This window comes from Rhinopithecus bieti, unplaced genomic scaffold (genome assembly GCF_001698545.2).
Source record: "Rhinopithecus bieti isolate Rb0 unplaced genomic scaffold, ASM169854v2 scaffold_3040, whole genome shotgun sequence".
Classification (NCBI taxonomy): domain Eukaryota; kingdom Metazoa; phylum Chordata; class Mammalia; order Primates; family Cercopithecidae; genus Rhinopithecus; species Rhinopithecus bieti.
Window position 1 is genome coordinate 9,865,311 of NW_016804657.1, and position 18,924 is coordinate 9,884,234.

Here is an 18,924-nt window from a genome sequence, read left to right on the forward strand (position 1 = left end):
TGGATATGTCGACGTCCTTGTGAGTTCAAAAATGTAAACATCAGTCCAAGAACCAAAGATGCCCTGACCTTTGCATTCAGTTGGCCATACCCTTCCAGAGGAGACCATGGTAGAAAGCAGAGAGAGCAGGGTGAGGCTGGGCAGAGATGGGAATGAGTAATGCTGACTACATCCTACCCCTCCTTCTTTGAGAATTCAGGTTTTAAAATCTGTTCTCTAATTCCACAACAAATCATCATCATGCACCTACTATGTATCAGGCTCTGCGCTGGGTAGTGGGATTCAAGAATGAATGCAACATGGTTCCTGGCCTCAGGGAACTCAAGGTCCTGAAAAAGCCACACTGTTATGACACACACACGCACACACACACAGCCAGCTCTACCCAGTGGCACTGAGGAAGGTTTCATGGATGGAGAAACACATCAACTGAGTCCTAAGGATGAGGAATGATTAGTATGCTCCAGAATGAAGGAACAGTAAGTACAAAGCAGAAGCTTTTTAAAAAATGTGTTTTGATGTAGGCAGAGGCAAAAGTCCCCCAGTGGGCTGTTAGAACTTTCTTGAAGACTCAGATAGTCTTGAAGAGTTCCTCACCAGCTTTACCACTGGCTTCCCACTCTCTGCTGAATAAACTCTTGGTTCAGCAGGCCTGAGGCCTTGGCTACATACCTGTACCCTGGTTCATGTAACAGCAGGACCTGTGGGCTCAGTTTCATACCCAAGGACTAGGGCGGGCAGAAGAAAATATAGTTCAATTTATGTGAAAGGGCCAGCTGAAACACCTGTCTCTTCTGGCAGTGTTCCTTGGTCACCGTAGCCAGAAGCCATTTTGCCCTCCTCTGATCTCCTGTTGGCAACTCTTTGTAGTATTAATTAAAAGCACCATAGTTAAGTGTGGACTTTGGGGCCAGAATTCCTGGTTTTGAATTCCAGAATGTCTGGCCTCCACCTCCATATCTGTAAAACAGAGATAATAATGATCCCTACTTAATGAGTGAAGAGCTACCAAACCCTTAAAACACTGCCTGACACACAGTAAATGCTCTGTGTTATTAGTTACTATTATTGAAGATAACGCAACCATTTATTGAGTATTTATTGGTACTAAGTGCAACACTAGGCCCTTTACATGCCTTATCATTGCTCAGCACAGGGTGCTGAGTGCCTGAGCATAGAGGATGTTACAATATTAGGTGACTTTAGGGAGGACATTGCTGCTTTCTGAGTAGAAGAAACTTTGTCTCCTGCTGAAGCCACCTAACTCACAGTAAGTTGTGTTTGATCCTGGATCAACCTAAACCCCTTGAAGAATACAAACTGTCTCCAAGATGCCAGTGACTCTCACATCCACAGGCTGTTGAGAGTGGATCCCACAGCATCTTACACGTAGGCACCCATGTCCTCGACCCCAGACACCCAGCAGATTCTGAAATCCTGATTGTTTTTCCTGTACCCAGCAACTGACTTTCTCCATGATCTTGGGAAGGTGCATAATCCCAGCTCTTGCTACCTAACTCATCTTCACATCCAGAAACCCCACTTCCTCCAGTCAGATCTGATCTACGTAGCAAGCTCAGCAGCTAGAGGGACACACTTCCTTCCTACTTTAGACCCGATAAAGCAAACACAAACAATGCAACCCTATGACAGAAGTCATCGGCCTTGGACCAAGATCTTCAGCAGGCCCTCCTTCAGGCTTTCTTCCCATCTCTTCCTGTAACTGACTGCAGAGCTGCCCCCATCCACCGTGTAGCCATTGCAAAGAGGCTCATAGCCTATAAGTGGCTTGTTGGCTGCAGAAATATGCAAACTGTCTTCAGTTTGACTTAGCCATCCATGACTGATTTGGCTTCAGTTTGCAATGACCCAAGGTTGCATTAATTATTTTCAATAGCCAAACCACAGTTACTTTTGCACCAACCTAATATTAACCTGACCACAGCACCAAACTGTTCATCTTTAACCCTGACGGGCAGGCTTGAGCACAGACTGCAAAGTCCAGGGCTCATCCTGACTTCCAGAATTACCTCAAGCGAAATGGATGGCTGGGTTAGAACAGGATCACAGTGATCAGGAGAACCTAGCATGTTTTTAATCCCCTCCATTATGAAGAATTTTGGCATTCTATTCTACTGTGAAACTATATTTGCTTTCTAAGAGACTGGGTTATGACAGCTCAAGAATGACTCGACATTTCTCTTCATCCAAAATAAGCAGGCATATTGCTCAATGGGTACCCCATGACCACCTGAATAAAACCAATATCTTTTCATAACCTCATCCTGAAACACTCTCCAAGCCTGCTAGTGGGTCCAAAGCTGGCCTGTCTTATCCATGGACCCATTCCCTGGAATTCAAGAGGTGCTGCAAAAATGCTGCCTCAATTAGCTCTGCCTGTGGCCGTATATCCCCCATTTGAGATTAGTTCACTTAGGTGCAAACATTAGAGGCTGATATTACACTGTGTTACCTTGGAGAGAAGATGTTCTTTAACTCAGTGCAATGATCAGATTTAAAAGGTCTCCAAGAAGGTCATTATTTCAAATTTTAGAATCTCTCGTGAGAACCTCTACTGTTCTTTCTATCTACTGCCAGCACCTTTTAAGTATTAACTCACTTGCTTCCCATTACAGTGTGGGAGGTGTTATGAGGAAACCGAGGCACAGATAATTTAAGTAACATGTGGATGTTAGTGAGTGAGTGGCTGCAGTTTGGAGCTTACACACCACGTTCCAGTGTGTGTTCATCACCAGGCTTCCTTCTGGAAAGGAGAGACATAGTCAGAGTCTGGAAAACAGCAAGGGAGGGTCTGGATCAGGGGACTGTGAGCAGGCCAGGTGATGTGAGAGCTGACAGAGAATATGGCCTAGAGGCTGATTATGGAGGTTGTGAAAATTGCTATGGAAAAGAAATTTCCAGAACCCAGATTTTGGCAAATTTGAAAGCACTTTTGAGGTAATACTGTCCTCTAGTGGCTAGGTAGCAGGTAGTGATTACCCTCCAAATAAACAGCCAATGAGCCTTGAGTGGAGATGGTATGACAAATCAGTGGGAAACTCATTTTGCACTCGAACTACAGATTCCAAAGGAAAGGCAAACCCCACTGCTATGGTCATTGGTACAGTTCAGGATTTCTGCCTCCCCCGCCCCATGTGTTGGCTACAGGCTAGGTTCAAATCCCAATTCTGCTTATTACTGCTGAAAGGCTTTGGTCATGTTAATTAATCTCATTTTCTCTTCTGAAAAAGAAACAATCTTGAAAAGATTGACCTTCCATGAAGATCAAATGAAGTAACACGTGTAGTGTGTCTGGCACGTCATAAATGCATCACACATGTGAGCTGTGGCAATACTAAGGAGCAGTGGCAAGAGCTGGGGGAGGAGTGGAGACGAACAGACCTGGACAAATTAGTGACCTTTCTGGGACTCCTACAGAACTGTTCTGGAGAAATTATTTCATTTTTCCAGGTACTTTTAAGTTTGCTTTTCCTAGCGTTTCTTCTATATTCCTGAATAATTTTCCACTCAAAAATTTCACTGGTTCTCCCTGCCTCCCATATTAATCTAGACATAATTAATTTCCCCAGAACAGTTCTGTGGGCAGGGAGGGCTCTACACTATGCACCCTCCTAAATCCCCGAAGCTCAGACCGTCCTGGCCTGGGTCCCCACTGCTGTCCTGCCCCCGGGCTCCCAGGCTGTGCTTGCTCTTCTCCCACACCAACCCCATCACCACAAAAAGCCCCTCCTTCTCCAACACGGGGACTTTTGCAATTTTCTACCTGAAGTCACCCACTCCCTACCTGTAACCATCTGTGATGAGCAGAGGACAAGATAAAGTTTGAGAGAAAAGAAACCATTTGTTCACTTTGAAGTTTAATTTTGTAATAAACTTCACTTAATTTTGAAGTAAATTTGCAAAGCCAGCAAAATTCTTTCAAAGTCAACCTTGCTCAGGCCTAGTTGCTTATTTACTGCCAAGCTGGATGTTTTCATTAAAAGATTAACTTTGAGCCTTCAGCCTCTCCTTTAGCATGAACTGTGGGTAGTGATGTTGTGTGTTTCCTAACACCTCCGGCAGTGAGCCAGGCTTTGAGTGACTGTGTCTAACACCGCTTTCCCTGAGGACTGGAAGATGTTAGAATCAGGTTTGTCACTGAGTGTGTTCTGTGTGCTTAGAATTGAGAAAGGAGATGAAGTGCCAGGTAGGATGGGAATGGGAGATATCGTGGAAGCCAAGTGTGAGTTTGCAAGGCAAGGACCTTGGCAAAGACAGTCCTAGAGAGAGAGGTGTTAGGGAACTCAGGGGGCATAGCAAAGGAAGATCTGGTTTCAAAGAGGATACAGACAGAGAAGGTTAAGTCTAGAAAGTTGAGTCTTAGAATTGTCTGGTGGAATATCTGTGGGTGTCCGTAGGAGGGAAAATGGATTAAAATGTTTTCACTTGACAGCGTTCTGAAAATCTAAAAGGTATGGTTATTGCCTTCATGGATATATTTAGTATTTTGATCACTGCTTCCTGGACACAAGCAAAAGAAAACAGTGACATGGCTATACTCCTAGAAAAGCAAAGAAGTCACTGTGTCTCAAACAATGTAGTTCCTTTGAGCAATAAGCTTATTTGGAACAAATAGGTTACAAAGTCCCTCTAATGAAGAGCCTCTGATTGTGTTAAGTTGAATCCACAGATCAACCTGGAGAGAACTGCCAAGAACACTAATGAAGACAGGGAGGTACTGGTATAAAGACAGATAATAGATCAATGGAACAGAATAGAGAGTTCATTAGTAGGAAGCAAAATCCCCAAACTTTTATTCTTAACTACTACTATATTCTGCATTTTGCAAGATCCTTCAATTCTCACAAGATCACTATGAGACAGATAGTAATATCCTAATTTAAAGATAGATGAGAATTGGAGCTTATCTAGAATAGATTGAGTGGAGCATCATTTGTGGTATATCATTTGAGAGGTAGTGGGAATATTGCCAAATTTCCAGGTAACTCCCCCACCAAAGGGACTTCTGTTATACTCTACATCGTATCAGTTATCAAACGACAAGCTATTAAAATCTGTCTTCTTAGACTGTAAGCTTCTTGAGAGCAGAAACTTATGTGATAAAGACTTTTCCCCCCAAATCTCTAGTGTTTAGCATAATACCTTGATATATTATGTTAGATTAAGCTATGTTATACTAAAGAATAAACCTTGACAACTTAGTGAGGTAACACATAAATATTTATTCCTCCCTCATACAATATCAACTGATCTCCAGGGCTACTTTTTTCTGAATGGCGTTTTGGGAATCCAAGTGGCCTTTCTCTTACAGCTCTGTCTTCTTGAGGATGGAGGATCACTGTAGAGGAGGAAACAAAGCTGGATGGTCATATACCAGCTCTTCAATCCTTGGCCTAGAATTAACACCTGCTATTCCCACTCCCAGCTCATTGGCCAGAAGAACTAGACACAGAGCCGTGCCTGTATTTAAGCAGCAGGGAACTGTTAAGCACATGGGGAGCAGTATATGCCTCTGCCATCCTGGCTGAGAGTGTGTGTCAACAAACCTTCTTGGGTAAACTAATGAGTAAATCTGACAGAGGGTTTAAATTATACTATGACAGAAATACTCAAATCCTGAAGCAGCTTTCCACTTCCAGAGCCTCAGATGAAATCACAGATGTCATCAACAGGAGGAACAATGAACATGGAGTTGCCTTTATTGACAACCTAGTCTATACAAGGCACTGTTTTAGAAATTTCAAAGGGGCCATAGTGCTTAGTCCTCATGGTAGCTCTATGGAATGGATGTTAATATTCTCCTTTAATAAATAAATTTTGCACGGAACTATGGTGAGCAAGTAATAGAGCTGAGATTTCAGGCTATGTTTGCCAAGTGCCAAAGTTTGTGATATACTCTATCTTCTCTACTCCACTGACTCCCTCAGTCATAGTTCCTTGGGCACAGTCGATCGATGGAAAACAATGGCCTTCAGAAACACAATCTGGGTAGTTGCCATAGACAGAGATGCCAGGAGCAAGGCAAAGAGAGAAAAAACTGCACTTAATAGCTGGGCTCTTCCATCCCCAACTGCTCTGGTCTTTCTCCTCTCCTCCTGCTACCACCCAGTGATTGCCACTGTGAGATATAGGTACACCTGTAAGACCTGAAGTCACTAGTGGACAGAGTGGAGGGCAGAGCCTGTTTTGGAGCTTTGTGTGGATGCTGATGTCTGTTTTGCACATTCTATCCTTGTTGAGCAGATAAAGAGGCAGGGGCAGTGATCTCACAGTATCACATAGAACTCCTTTCCTAATAGCCTGGATTTTATGGGAATTGACCAAGCTCACTTTATGCAGCTCTCTGACCATTCAGAACAGAGACTTAAATATCTCCTTCATACCGCTAACACTCTATACTAGTTCAAAGACATTGGAAACAAGTCAGAAGGATTCCAGGTCAGGCTTTGCCATTTCTGTTGCATGAGCTTGGATAACTCACATGGATTCTCTGAGCTTTAGTATTTTCATCTATAACATGGGGCTCATACATACAGTCTCTGAATGCCCGCTGGATTGTTGTAAGCACCAAATGGAATAGCATATAGAAGAGTGCTCTGTAGACTGTTAAGACCGATTTAAACATAAGAGGTTAGTTTTTAGTGATTTGCTGAATAATGAAGATTTTTTCTGATTGAGTTATGATTTTTTTTGAGGGAAGAAAGCAAAGTTGCATATGTCCATGACATTTTAATCCTCTAAAGTCTGTGCCAACTCTGTCATTCCATAAACCACACTTGGCTGTGCCCATTTTCTTCTTTCTATGGTGCTTCAGAGCCAGGCCACTGGAATCGTGACACATTACTAGATATGTAATATTGAACAAAGTATTTTAACCTCCTGAACTTCAGGTTTCTCACCCGTGAAATGGGGATGATAATATTTGTGTTGAACATTTCAACAAGGATTAAAACAGTCATGCATGTAAAGCAATTTACACAGTGCATGGCACATCAGGAAGCACTTGATAGATGGTTGCAATATTGTTGTCATTATTATTACTCATATTAAGGAGCCGTCATGCTGTCTCCAAGGTTCTTTGCATAATCAAATTATTCCACTGTTTGAAATAATAAGAAAATCCTCAATCTTTCAAAACACTATATAAACATTTGGATCAATGTCTCCCAGTATGCCCTAAACTATTTTCAACACCCTATGGGCAGCACACAGTTTACAACATGGCTGGGTTCCAACACTCTACTTGGAGGGCATTTGTTTGAAACTCAGAACAGATTTTCCCACAGAAAGAATGCTATTAAAATAGCAGTTGGATTCCCAGGTGACTGAAAATACCCACTTGATTCACAAAATAGCAGAAGATCTGGCATATTTGCAATGCAAATTAACGTGAAACAATGTTATTGTATTGCTGGTCATTAATCAAAACTGAAAACTAAGAAAATTGTGTAATAAATCATTTTAAAAATTTCTTGTATATGCAGCTGATGAAGAAAACCAGGCTTAATTAGAGAAAGAGAGAATTGAGTGGAAATTAAGTAAGAAATGTTAAGATGTCTTTGAGGGTACTTTCAAAGGTTTTTGAAGTTCTTTGCTAGGTCTAATGTGCCTTCAAAATTGTTTCACTTTGTTCTTCTTGACACAAGGGACTACATAGCACAATTATTTTTGGTTTGCAAATGAAAAAGGAAAGGAGATGGGAGATATTAGGAAAAGAGAAGAAGGGGTGAGAAAGATTTCCCTGAGAAGGCACTCAATAGTTTGGAGAAATTGAGAAAGGAGGAAGAGGCACACCTATGTAGTAAAATGGATTTCAATTACCTGGTCTGACAGCAGGAAAAACAGGTGGCGTGACAGACCATATCCTCTTGTAAAAGGGAATGGTGACAAGATTGGTCAAGTAGTTATTCACTGAAACCATAAGGTGGTGCCATGGGACCAGAAAAGTTCATGAAAAGAAAGCTCTCCAGGCTGGGGAGGAGGAGCAAAGGCAGGCTTGAGCATCCAGCTGTTTGGTGTTGGCAAATATGTCTAAATATTGTGCTAGTTCCCTGTTCTATACTTTATTGCCATGAAGTAAATGTTGAATTCGAATGTTCATATGAACTAATCTAAATAGCTCCTTGTATTTATGGGCCAAGAAAGCACAGAATACGAGTACTTGAAGGACCTCAGCTCAGCTTTTAATTTCAGGTGGCTTCAAATCTATCATGGATTAAGCTGAAATATACAAAAATGTATATTTTCTCAAATGAGGACACTGAGACTTGGAGAGAAGACATGTAGTCTGCCACTGTTCAAATAACAAATAAGTGTTAGTAACTATCTCCCTTGAAGCAGCCTGCCTCTCAGGCTGCCACATGCACAACTCCACTGACTGGAGGAAGCAAAAGTTTATTCTGTACCTCCAACTTCAAGTGGAGCTCCTTTTGCTGGCATGACTAAGCAGGGTCAGAAGGAGTAGAGGTGAAGGTGGAATGATAAAATCTAGTGTAGATGAGTTGAGTCTCTAGAAATCTTAGGTCTGTGCTGAGAAGCTAATTCTCAAGTAAGGAGAAACTAATTCTAGGTTTTGCCAGGCTATCCACAAGCAATTGCAAGAGTCATATTGTATTTCAGAAAGAACCCTAAATGTGGAGATAGAAGACCTGGGTTCATTTACTAACTGCGCTACCAAACTTGTGCACATCTCTCTGTTTCTCTAGGGTCCCCCTTGGCTCCATCAAGCAAGACTGTTCTCATAGTCTTCCAATCCTCAATAGGCAGGATGTGTGGGAGGCAGGACAGTGGTAGGTAATTGCCTAATTAGGTCACTATAGCTTCAGAGTGAGCATGTCCTTAACATAAATGTGCCCGCCACCGCAAACCTCAAAAACTCTTTCAATCCATGACACACAAAGCTCCTAGAGTAAAGCAAAGATATGAGTCACTCCCCTATCATGACTAAAGAAGCTGTTCTGAAGAACTCAAGCATCATACTTCTCATGGTAGAACATGCTTACAGGTCGAGAAGGGCATTTCATTAGTAGAAAGGAAAAAGGCTAATGAGAATGGGTGAGGAGTGGCAGTCTAAGGAGGAGAGATTATTATTATACAAATCAGAATAAAACAAAAAAAAAGGGCCATTATGTTTCAGAAGGCTCCTGCATCCTTGATTCACAATGTGTGAGAGCTCAGAGAAGAAGTCAGAGCTGATTCTGGGCTGACAGCCACCAGGAATTAATCCTTGCCGCATCTTAACTGGACTGGCTCCTTTTACCCTCACTCCCATACAAATGCCATCCTTGATTCCTCAGGTCACTGCAACGTTAGAAACACTTGGTTCCCTTTATACACTGAGGGCTGACCTGCTGTTCCTGGGTATCCAAATTCTTCTTCCTTCCCTCTCCTCCCCATGCTTGGGGCTCATCTGCCTCAGTCACAGGAGCATTTTCCAATGCCATTGATTCATGTCTTCCCTGGACCCAACACTGCCATCTGCACATGGCTCTCCTAGTCTCCATCAGCTCTGCGACCCTTCTCCTCTCCCGTCACCTCTTCATTCTCAGGGTCTCCTCTAGCTTCAGCCTCTCCCCTGACAATGCTGTTGTTGACAATGCTATGGTAATGGCTATATCCTTTGTATCCACTATCCTTGAGGGCAAGACTGATTAAAGCATTTTCAGCCAACTTTGAACAGTCTAATCTCTCAAACTAGGCCCGTAAAATGTAGCCTTGATATTATCTGACATTCCATTGGGAAACTTGGCATAAGTTCCTAAAGAATTAGGCCAGAGGTTCTAGAAGGACACCATCCTATAGCACCAAGCAAGTGTACCTTAAAGTGAGTCATCAGAGGCTGACTTTTCTCCCCCGTTGTATCTCCACAGCCTACCCTGCAATTTTCACACTGAGATTTCCCACAGACTGTGTAGGGGGTTTCCAAACAAATATAAGCTGTGATAACCCTGAGTTCCTAAAGCAACACCAACATGAATCATATGAATCATACAGAATCTTCAAAGGAAGACAACTTGTTATCTGTCTGGTGTTAAATCAGATTGCAATATTGAAGAAAGCCAAGTCTTCCTTGAAAAGCCTGCCAGCTTCTCTACTTCCTTCCTCCTTCCCTCAGTCAGGGCAGTTTGAACTTCAGATTGTTAGCAACAGGTACTCCTGAATGTCCTTGCCCTTAGATTTCCTCCTCCTTGTCACTGGTCTGCTAATTGTACCTCACTGTTTTCATTATCAGACAAAAAGCCTAAAGAGGTTCAAGGAGCTAAAATGAGCTAAAGTTTCTAGAACAATAGCTGGCAATTGGTCAGTTTGCAGTTTTATTCTTTTCTCCTGTGTCTCTTCTTCTTGGGCAGTAGGAATAAAAAAGGAAAAAAGAAAACAACATTGAAATGGAGACAAAATAAAATGGGAATACAAGAAGACAAAATAAAATGAGAATACAAGAAAACCATTAGATTACTTGAATCTTCCCTTTAATTTCTGGTGGCTTCAAGGCTGGTAGGGATCAAACTGAAATAAAGTATATACAAATATATTATGCTAATTTCTTCATTTCCAAATTTAGGAAAAGCTTTGAACAATGAAGTCATCCTTTTCTTTAATTATAAACCTTATATTAAACCTCTAATAAAATAATAGAGATTTGCATATATTATATTAAAACTGTATAATTGTATTTTCAATCTACAAAATTCTCTCAAGTTCAATGTAACAAGTCATTTATGAGAACCAACTATTTTGTTCTTTACCTGAAATTGAAAATAGCGAAAGTCTACCTTTAGAAGCTACCAGGACACACAAGTTCAGAACCATCTCTCATAATAACTTACTACCTGATTGTATTAGTTCATTTTCATACTGCTATGAATAAACACCTGAGACTGGGTAATTTATAAATTAAAAAAAGGTTTAATGGAGTCTCAGTTCCACATAACTGAAGGGGCCTCATAATTATGGCAGAAGGCAAAGGAGGAACAAAGGCATGTCTTACATGGTGGCAGGCAAGAGCATGTGCAAGGGAACTGCCCTTTATAAGACTATCGGATCTCATGAGACTTATTCACTATCATGAGAACAGCATGGTGAAACCCACCCCCCATGATTCAATTACCTCCCACCGGGCCCCTCCCGTGACATGTGTGGATTATGGGAGCTAAAATTCAAGATGAGGTTTTGTTGGGGACACAGCCAAACCATATCATTCCACTCTTGGTCCCTCCCAAATCTCATGTCCTCACATTTCAAAACGAATCATACCTTCCCAACAGTCCCTCAAAGTCATAACTAATTTCAGCATTAACTCAAAAATTCACAGTCCAAAGTCTCATCTGAGACAAGGCAAGTCCCTTTTACCTATGAGTCTGTAAAATCAAAAGCAAGTTAGTTACTTCCTGGATACAATGGGGATATAGGCATTGGGTAAATACAGCCATTCCAAATGGGAGAAATTAGACAAATTGAAGGTGCTACGGCCCCATGCAAGCCTAAAATCCAGCAGGACAGTCAAATCTTAAAGCTCCAAAATGATCTCTTTGACTCCATGTCTCACATCCAGGTCACACTGATGCAAGAAGTGGGTTCCCATGGTCTTGGGCCACTCTGCTTCTGTGACTTTTCAGGGTACAGCCTCTCTTCTGGCTGCTTTCACAGGCTAGTGTTGAGTGTCTGTGGCTTTTCCAGGTGCATAGTGCAAGTTGTCAGTGTATCTACAGTTCTGGAGTCTGGAGGATGATGGCCCTCTTCTCAGAGCTCCCACTAGGCAGTGCCCCAGTGGGGATTCTGTATGAAGGCTCCAACCCTACATTTTCCTCCTGCACTGCCCTAGCAGAGGTTCTCCATGAGGGCTCTGCTTTAAGCCGATTTCTGCCTAGACATCCAAATGCTTCTATACATCCTCTGAAATTTAGGAAAGCTTCGCAAACCTCAGTTCTTGTCTTCTGCACATCCACAGGCCCAACACCATGTGGAAGCTGCCAAGCTTTGGGGCTTGCACCCTCTGAAACTACAATCTGAGCTGTACTTTGGGTTTTAGCCACCGCTGGAACATGGCACCCAGTCCTGAGACTGCACAAAGCAGCAAGGCCCTGGTGCCTTGCACCCTAGGCCTCCAGTCCTATGATGGGAGGGTCTGCAGTGAAGATGTCTGATGTGCCCTGGATACATTTTCCCCATTGTCTTGGCAATTAACATTTGTTTCCTCATTGTGTATGCACATTTCTGCAGCCGGCTTGAATTTCTCCTTAGAAAATTGGTTTTGCTTTTCTATCATCAAATCATCAGGTTGCAAATTTTCCAGACTTTTATTATGCTCTGTTCCCCTTTTAAAAATAAGTTCCAATTCTAAACCATATATTTGTGAATACATAAAACTGAATGCTTTTAACAGCCCCCAAGTCACTTCTTGAATGCTTTGCTGCTTAGAAATTTCTTCTACCAGATACCCTAAATCATCTTTCTCAAGCTCAAAGTTCCACAGATCTCTAGAGAAGGGGCAGAATACTGCCAGTCTCTTTGCTAAAACATAGCAAGAGTCACCATCATTCTAGTTGCCAACAAGTTCCCCATCTCCATTTGAGACCACCTCAGCCTGGACTTCATTGTCCATATTACTATCAAAATTTTAGTCAAAGCCATTCAAGAAGTCTCTAGGAAGTTCCAAACCTTCCCACATCTTCCTGTCTTCTTCTAAGCCCTCCAAACTGTTCCAACCTCTACCTATTATTCAGTTCCAAAGTCACTTCCACATTTTCGGATATCTTTATAGCAGCGTCCCACTACCAGGTACCAATTTACTGTATTAGTCCATTTGCATACTGTAAGAGAAATACTTGAGACTGGATAATTTATAAAGAAAAACAGGTTTAATGGACTCCCAGTTCCACATGGTTGGGGAAGCCTCACAATCATGGTGAAAGGTGCAGGAGGAGCAAAGACATGTTTTAAGTGGCAGCAGGTAAGAGAGCACATGCAGGGAACTGCCCTTTATAAAACCATCAGATCTGCCAGGCATGGTGGCTCATGGCTGTAATCCCAGCACTTTGGGAAGCCAAAGTGGGTGGATCACCTGAGGTCAGGAGTTTGAGAACAGCTTGGCCAACATGATGAAACCCTGTTTCTACTAAAAATACAAAAATGAGCTGGGTGTGGTGGTACATGCCTATAATCCCAGCCACTCGGGAGGCTGAGGCAGAAGAATTGCTTGAACTGGGGAGACAGAAATTACAGTGAGCCGAGACCATACTAAGCTTTACATACATTATAAAAAGAAAAAAATGCATAATTGTATTTTTAAACCTACAAAATGCTCTTAAATATAACAAGCAATTTGTGAGAACCAACTATTTTGTTCTTTACATGAAATTGAAAAATAGAGAATGTCTATCTTTAGAAGCTACCAGAACACATGAGTCTAGAACAAACTGCACTCGAGTCTGGGCGACAGAGTGAGACTCCATCCCAAAATAAATAATAAGTAAATAAATAAATAAACCCGTCAGATCTCATGAGACTCATTCACTCTCACAAGAACAGCACTGGAAAATCCACTCCCATGATTAAATTACCTCCCACCAGGCCCCTCCCATGACATGTGGGGATCATGGGAGCTACAGTTCAAGAAGAGATTTGGGTGGGGAAACAGCTAAACCATATCACAGATCTTTCACAAGTTATTTTATTTCTGAGGCCTCAGTCTCTTTAAATGCAAAACTCAAAAATTCACAGTCCACTAATACCTTCTCTGTCTTCTTTACAGGGACATTAAGAAAAAGCTGTAGATAGAAAAGAGTCTAAGGAAAAATTAGAAGAGGTATAGAAATGAGATAAAATAGTGTTTGTTATATATAAGATGTTAGGGTTGATTCTTTGTGTCCAAGTAGCTTTCAAATCACATAATTGACACTATTCTAGGCATATGACTCTGCCATAATTGTGAGCATATTTCATCTGGATTAGACACAATCTTTATGCTAGAATTGTGTAGAACAGCATTTCTATGAGTGTGTAATGTATAGGATATGTGGATTTATTGAGATATCAGGAGTTGAAACCTGGTGGAGAATTCTCATCCAATAATGAAGATAAATGACAGGCAGGGGAATGTTAAATTCAAGTAAGGAACACTTGTAAGCAGCAACTCAGTGCCATGTACTATCCTAATGCCTGGGAATACAAAGTGTGTTGGGGATCTCAGGTTCAGTTCTTCATTAGGAAGAACAAATAGTCGAGGCTATGCTTTATTACTGAAAGCAAAATTAGCAAAGGGAAAAATGGCTCTTGCAGCAAAATCTGGAGGAAACCAGATATAAGCTTCCATGAGTCCTCTGCCAGTGGACTCATGTAGGATGCAGTTAATTCCCCCAGCAACAAGATGTGATGACACATGTAAAATGTTACCTACCTGAGCAGGTTAGTAGAGATTCAATGCCCAGAGTTTCATGTTGGGGCCTGCTCATGTGGTCACCCTCTGCCTAGCCCATACCAAAATTCTAGACTACCAGAGGAGAAGCAAATGTTCATCATAAACCACATTGTTTATACAAACAGTTTACACACAGGGAGGTACTCTTATCAGGGAACACTGGGAACCCTGTTGAAATCCAAGTTCCCAGACACCAACCAAGGTCCAATCTTGCAAGTAGACCTCTGGAAGAATAACATTTCCAGGCTTGGTATGTTAATTCTTTTATGCACACAGAGATATAAATAAGCAATTGTGATGTAATTGGTTACTTGCAATGATTAATTCATTTGACTAAGGTTTATTAACCCTTTGAAGGGTGGAGAAAGAATGAGCTAAATTAGATATGGTTGTAGTACTTTGTCAGACTCAACTCCATACCTCAATGTTCTCTCCTCACTCACTGGAAGAGTACTTTTCTATAAAAGTGCTATGACTGGGCTCCAGATTACTCCTCCTAGCCTCCATCTAGAGCCCAGTGCACTTCCTGGGGGCTCTGTTTCCTGTCTGTCATATAATTTCTTCCTGCTTAGACCTTTAAGTAAGTGCTAAGGGCTACTTCTCTGTTTGACTTCAACAGAATCCGGCTTGACCAGATTCTGGCTTGACTTGAGGTATCCTCAAGCAAGTTCTACCCCATCCCTGCTCCAGCCAAGATTCCCAGCACCTCACATCTCATCTGGCCTCTCTATCCCCTTTGTCCATTAGAGGAACTAACCCATTCCTAGTTGAAGCCCTAGTTACTGGGAACTATCCTCTTCCTTTAGATAATGACTTAAAAGCCATTCAGTTTCTACCCACAACCTTTGGTTAATTTTCACACGGCTGCCAACTGCCTGGGAGTTGGCTGGAGCTTAGAACTTCACGTTTCTCTGTTTTTCCTTCTGGAATCCTCTCATGCAGGAGCTCTACATGCTGTAACTGAAAGCAGCTAGTGTCTTCAGCATCTCTGCTGCTGCTGCTGTTCCTACTGCCCTGTTTCTACTGGAGAGATTTATTGATTACCCCCAAGCCTGTCCTCTTTTCTCTTTCAGAGGTGTTGTATCAAAAGTAGCAAGCTCTGGGTTTAAGGGCTCAAATTGAAGATAGGAATAAATGGAGGCAACATACATTGTTTCTCAGGTCCCCAAATTAGCAAAAATAGCAAAGAGGTAGATGGTGACCCTTAAGCCTCCTGCTAATATTAAGCAACATGTTCAGCGACCCAGCCAAGAATTATAAAGTAAACTTTCTTTTGTTCTTTCCGCTTTCTGTAATCCACGGCCCCAGCAATTCAAACACTGAGGTTCCTGGGAACTCTCAGATGGTAGCATAAGTTCACCAAGGAATGAAGCTGGTGAGGCAGTGAAGAGCCAGGGCCTAGAAAGCTGGGAATGCCATGATGTGGGCACATTGAAAGGCAAGAGGCAGGCATGATCAACCTTGAACTTTAGGAAGATCCCAGGCAGCTGATGGAAGACAAGATGGGGAGTGAATGTGAAGGCAAGATAAAAAAATAATTACAAAAAAAAATTTGTAATGAGGTTTTAAGAGGTGGTGGGGCCTGAACTAGGTCTAAGGTGGTGTGTGTAGAGTGGAGGAGAAAATATGAGAAATACTCAGAAGGGCAAATAATCAGGATTTGGGAATGGGAATGGGAGAATGGAGGGGTGGACCATTACTCTCTGCCTTTTGGTCTAGGGATCACTGGCTTTGGCAATAACTCCGTTAAGATAAAGAATACAGGGAGACCAATGTTGAATCCAAACAATTTCATACCGTAGCTTCCCGTTCATTTTCTTTTCTGCATCTGAAGCGTTCTCACTGGGTTTGGTTTGGTTTTGTTTTCTCCTTGGAAGGTCCAGAAATGTCCTTGGTGTGTCTGACAGACTTTCAGGAACACGCGCGAGAGCATCTGTCTAAGTCAACTCGGGATTTTATTGAAGGTGGAGCTGACGACAGTGTCACGCGGGATGAAAACATTGCAGCATTTAAAAGGTTTGGTCTTCTGCAGCCTGTCTATTGTTAGGTTAAGGTGCACTGGTGGAGAGCTCCTTGGACAGTAGTAGTCCTGGTTTCTGCCTCCAGAAAACACAGACCACTCAAGACCTAACAATGTGGATGATTTTTTTGTTGTTTTTGTTTGTTGGGAGCAGGGGAGGGAGGGTTATGGGAAGATAGAAAAAGAGAGAATTTCTCTTATAACTAGCATAAGGAAGTCATTCTCCTTCATCTCAGCAACTCTGCAACCTGACAAGATAGAACAACAGTCTCAGAATGACCAGTTCCCTGGTCAGGGAGGATGGGCCTGCTGGGAGGCCTAGATCTCCTGAGTTCCTAAACTCTGGCTTGGAGAAGAAAATGGAAGACAGGAGAGAACACTCAGGTTTGGAGAAAATACAGAGATCCAAGGAGTCTTAGAGATAAGAGTGAGTCAGGGGAGAAGAGTTGGTCTGAAAAAGTAGGAGACAGAGCATCGGTCAACCAACATCAGTCCACAGGCAGAGGCTGACCCGCCACTTATTTTTGTATGGTCCATGAGCTAACGATCGTTTTCATTTTGAATGACTGGGGGGTGGGGAGTCAAAAGAAGAATAATTTGTAATACATAAAAATTATATGAAATTCAAATTTTGGTGCCCATAAATAAAGTTTTATTTTAACACATCGATGCTCAGCCATTTACTATTGTTTATGGCTGCTTTTGCACTTCAACAGCAGTGCTGAATACTTGTGACGAAGACCACATGGCCCACAAAGCCTAAAATATTTACTCTCTGGCCCTTTATAGAAAAAGCTTGCTGATTCCTGTGATGGAGAGGTCAGGAGAAAACTGAAAAATGGTATAAAAGGGAGCCCTATGTTCTGTATTTTCATACTTAGCACTATGCTAAGCACCTTACATCATTTATTTCAGTCTGTCTTCACAAAATAATTAGGAAATTTGGATTATTATTCCTACTTCAGATGAAGTGACTGAGGTTATCTTACTCAAATTTGCACAATTAGAATTTTCAGAAGATTTTTCTAAGTTCGTGTGCAGAAATACTGATATTGTGTAAACAATAAAAACTTTAGACTCCTGAGGCTAAGTAAACATTTATCTAAAAAGCGTGTTTTGCGTATTTATTATTTGTAAACTCTCCTACTTTCTTCTAAAGCAGTGTTTAAGTCAAATCTTCAAACTAACTAGCCTTTATCACAAAAGCCTTAATCACTTCCTGGGATTTGTTCTCATTCAGTGGCCTTTTCTTACTTTCTGGAGACTTGTTCCTAACCTGAGAGGAAAAGAGCCTGGAACTTCTTCCTACCTATTCTTTTCCTTTTAGTCTTTGTTATGATGAACCAAACCATCCAAGTGCTGCAGTGTAGTCAGGGAGGCATGGCTCAAAGACACAGACCTCTGACAGAGCAAAGCAGGTATAGTGTATAGTGTGGACTTGGTGTGCACAGAGTGGTTCAGAGAAGGTTGGGTAATGGGAAATGAGGTGTTGGGAATGGCTTTCTGGAGATGAGCCTTCTTCTGGATCAACACAGGTTACTCAGCTCTCAGCCAACTGAACCCACCAAGGTTCCACAGGACCCAGTCTGGTTTAGACTTGTATCAGGAATCGGGGGGGTCCACCCCAGGCAGCACCTCCCTGCTGCAGAATCATCACACCAACAGAAGATCTCTTTGTTGTCTGGCACAGAATTCGCCTCCGTCCCCGGTACCTGAGAGATGTGTCTGAGGTGGACACCAGAACCACAATCCAAGGGGAGGAGATCAGTGCCCCTATTTGCATCGCACCCACAGGGTTCCACTGCCTTGTCTGGCCTGATGGAGAAATGAGCACAGCAAGAGGTATGAACTGTCCCCACCTCGAGGTTCCCTTCCCAGAGGAGGGATCCCTCAGAGCAGTGGCAGAGTGCTCCAAGATTCTCTCTAGAAGGGCTTTAGGAACACAATCTGGTTAACATTAAGGAAAGCAGGAAAGGGAATGCTTAAAGCTATGTTTGTGTAACCTAAGATTGAGAAAACATTCATTTTCCATAATAAAGAATAGTTAGAGTGCAAGGGGGGTTAATGAATAAGATGAATAAGAAGGTGCTAAAATCCAACCAAGTCATCCCTCAGAAGAGGGATGCTGGCCCTTCAGGCTCACACCATCTGCAGGAAAAGGGACGCTTAATGCAGCCCCAAGGCTAGGGCTCTCTTTGGCCCCTGATGGGCCAGGACTAGGGCTGAATGGCAGTCTCTGAATTTAGGATGAGGAGAGAATCATGACATTAGGTCCTAACACAAGACCCTGGAAGCTGCTGTTGCCCAAATATTCCATTTTCCCTCTCTTCAATTGACCTTGTCATCTTGTTTGACAAAGATTTTCTTGTTGGGTTACATCTCCTTCCCAGTCAACCTGATTCTCATCCCACATCCTCCACCACCACCACCACCACCACCAATAATAATAATAATAATAATAATAATA

The 18,924-nt window shown here is 42.2% G+C and overlaps 1 protein-coding gene and 1 long non-coding RNA gene across 7 annotated transcripts in view; one reads left to right on the forward strand and one right to left on the reverse strand.

Moving 5' to 3' along the window:
• LOC108528159 (uncharacterized) overlaps positions 1-14,502 on the reverse strand; it is a 34,977-nt gene extending 20,475 nt beyond the window's left edge. For both annotated transcript variants that reach the window (XR_001885040.1, XR_001885039.1), the window contains exon 1: positions 14,417-14,502. This is a non-coding gene — a long non-coding RNA (uncharacterized LOC108528159). The remainder of the gene's footprint in view (positions 1-14,416) is intronic.
• The window catches only part of HAO2 (hydroxyacid oxidase 2), a 26,317-nt gene continuing 11,417 nt past the window's right edge, over positions 4,025-18,924 (forward strand). For 2 of the 5 annotated variants that reach the window (XM_017869846.1, XM_017869843.1), the window contains exons 1-3: positions 15,746-15,958; positions 16,315-16,453; positions 18,148-18,299. In XM_017869846.1, coding sequence (XP_017725335.1) covers positions 15,928-15,958; positions 16,315-16,453; positions 18,148-18,299 — 322 coding nt within the window. In that variant the 5' untranslated portion in view covers positions 15,746-15,927. Of the gene's footprint in view, positions 4,151-15,745; positions 15,959-16,314; positions 16,454-18,147; positions 18,300-18,924 lie in introns of those variants that run through there. The other 3 variants (XM_017869847.1, XM_017869844.1, XM_017869845.1) reach the window with 3 other exon arrangements.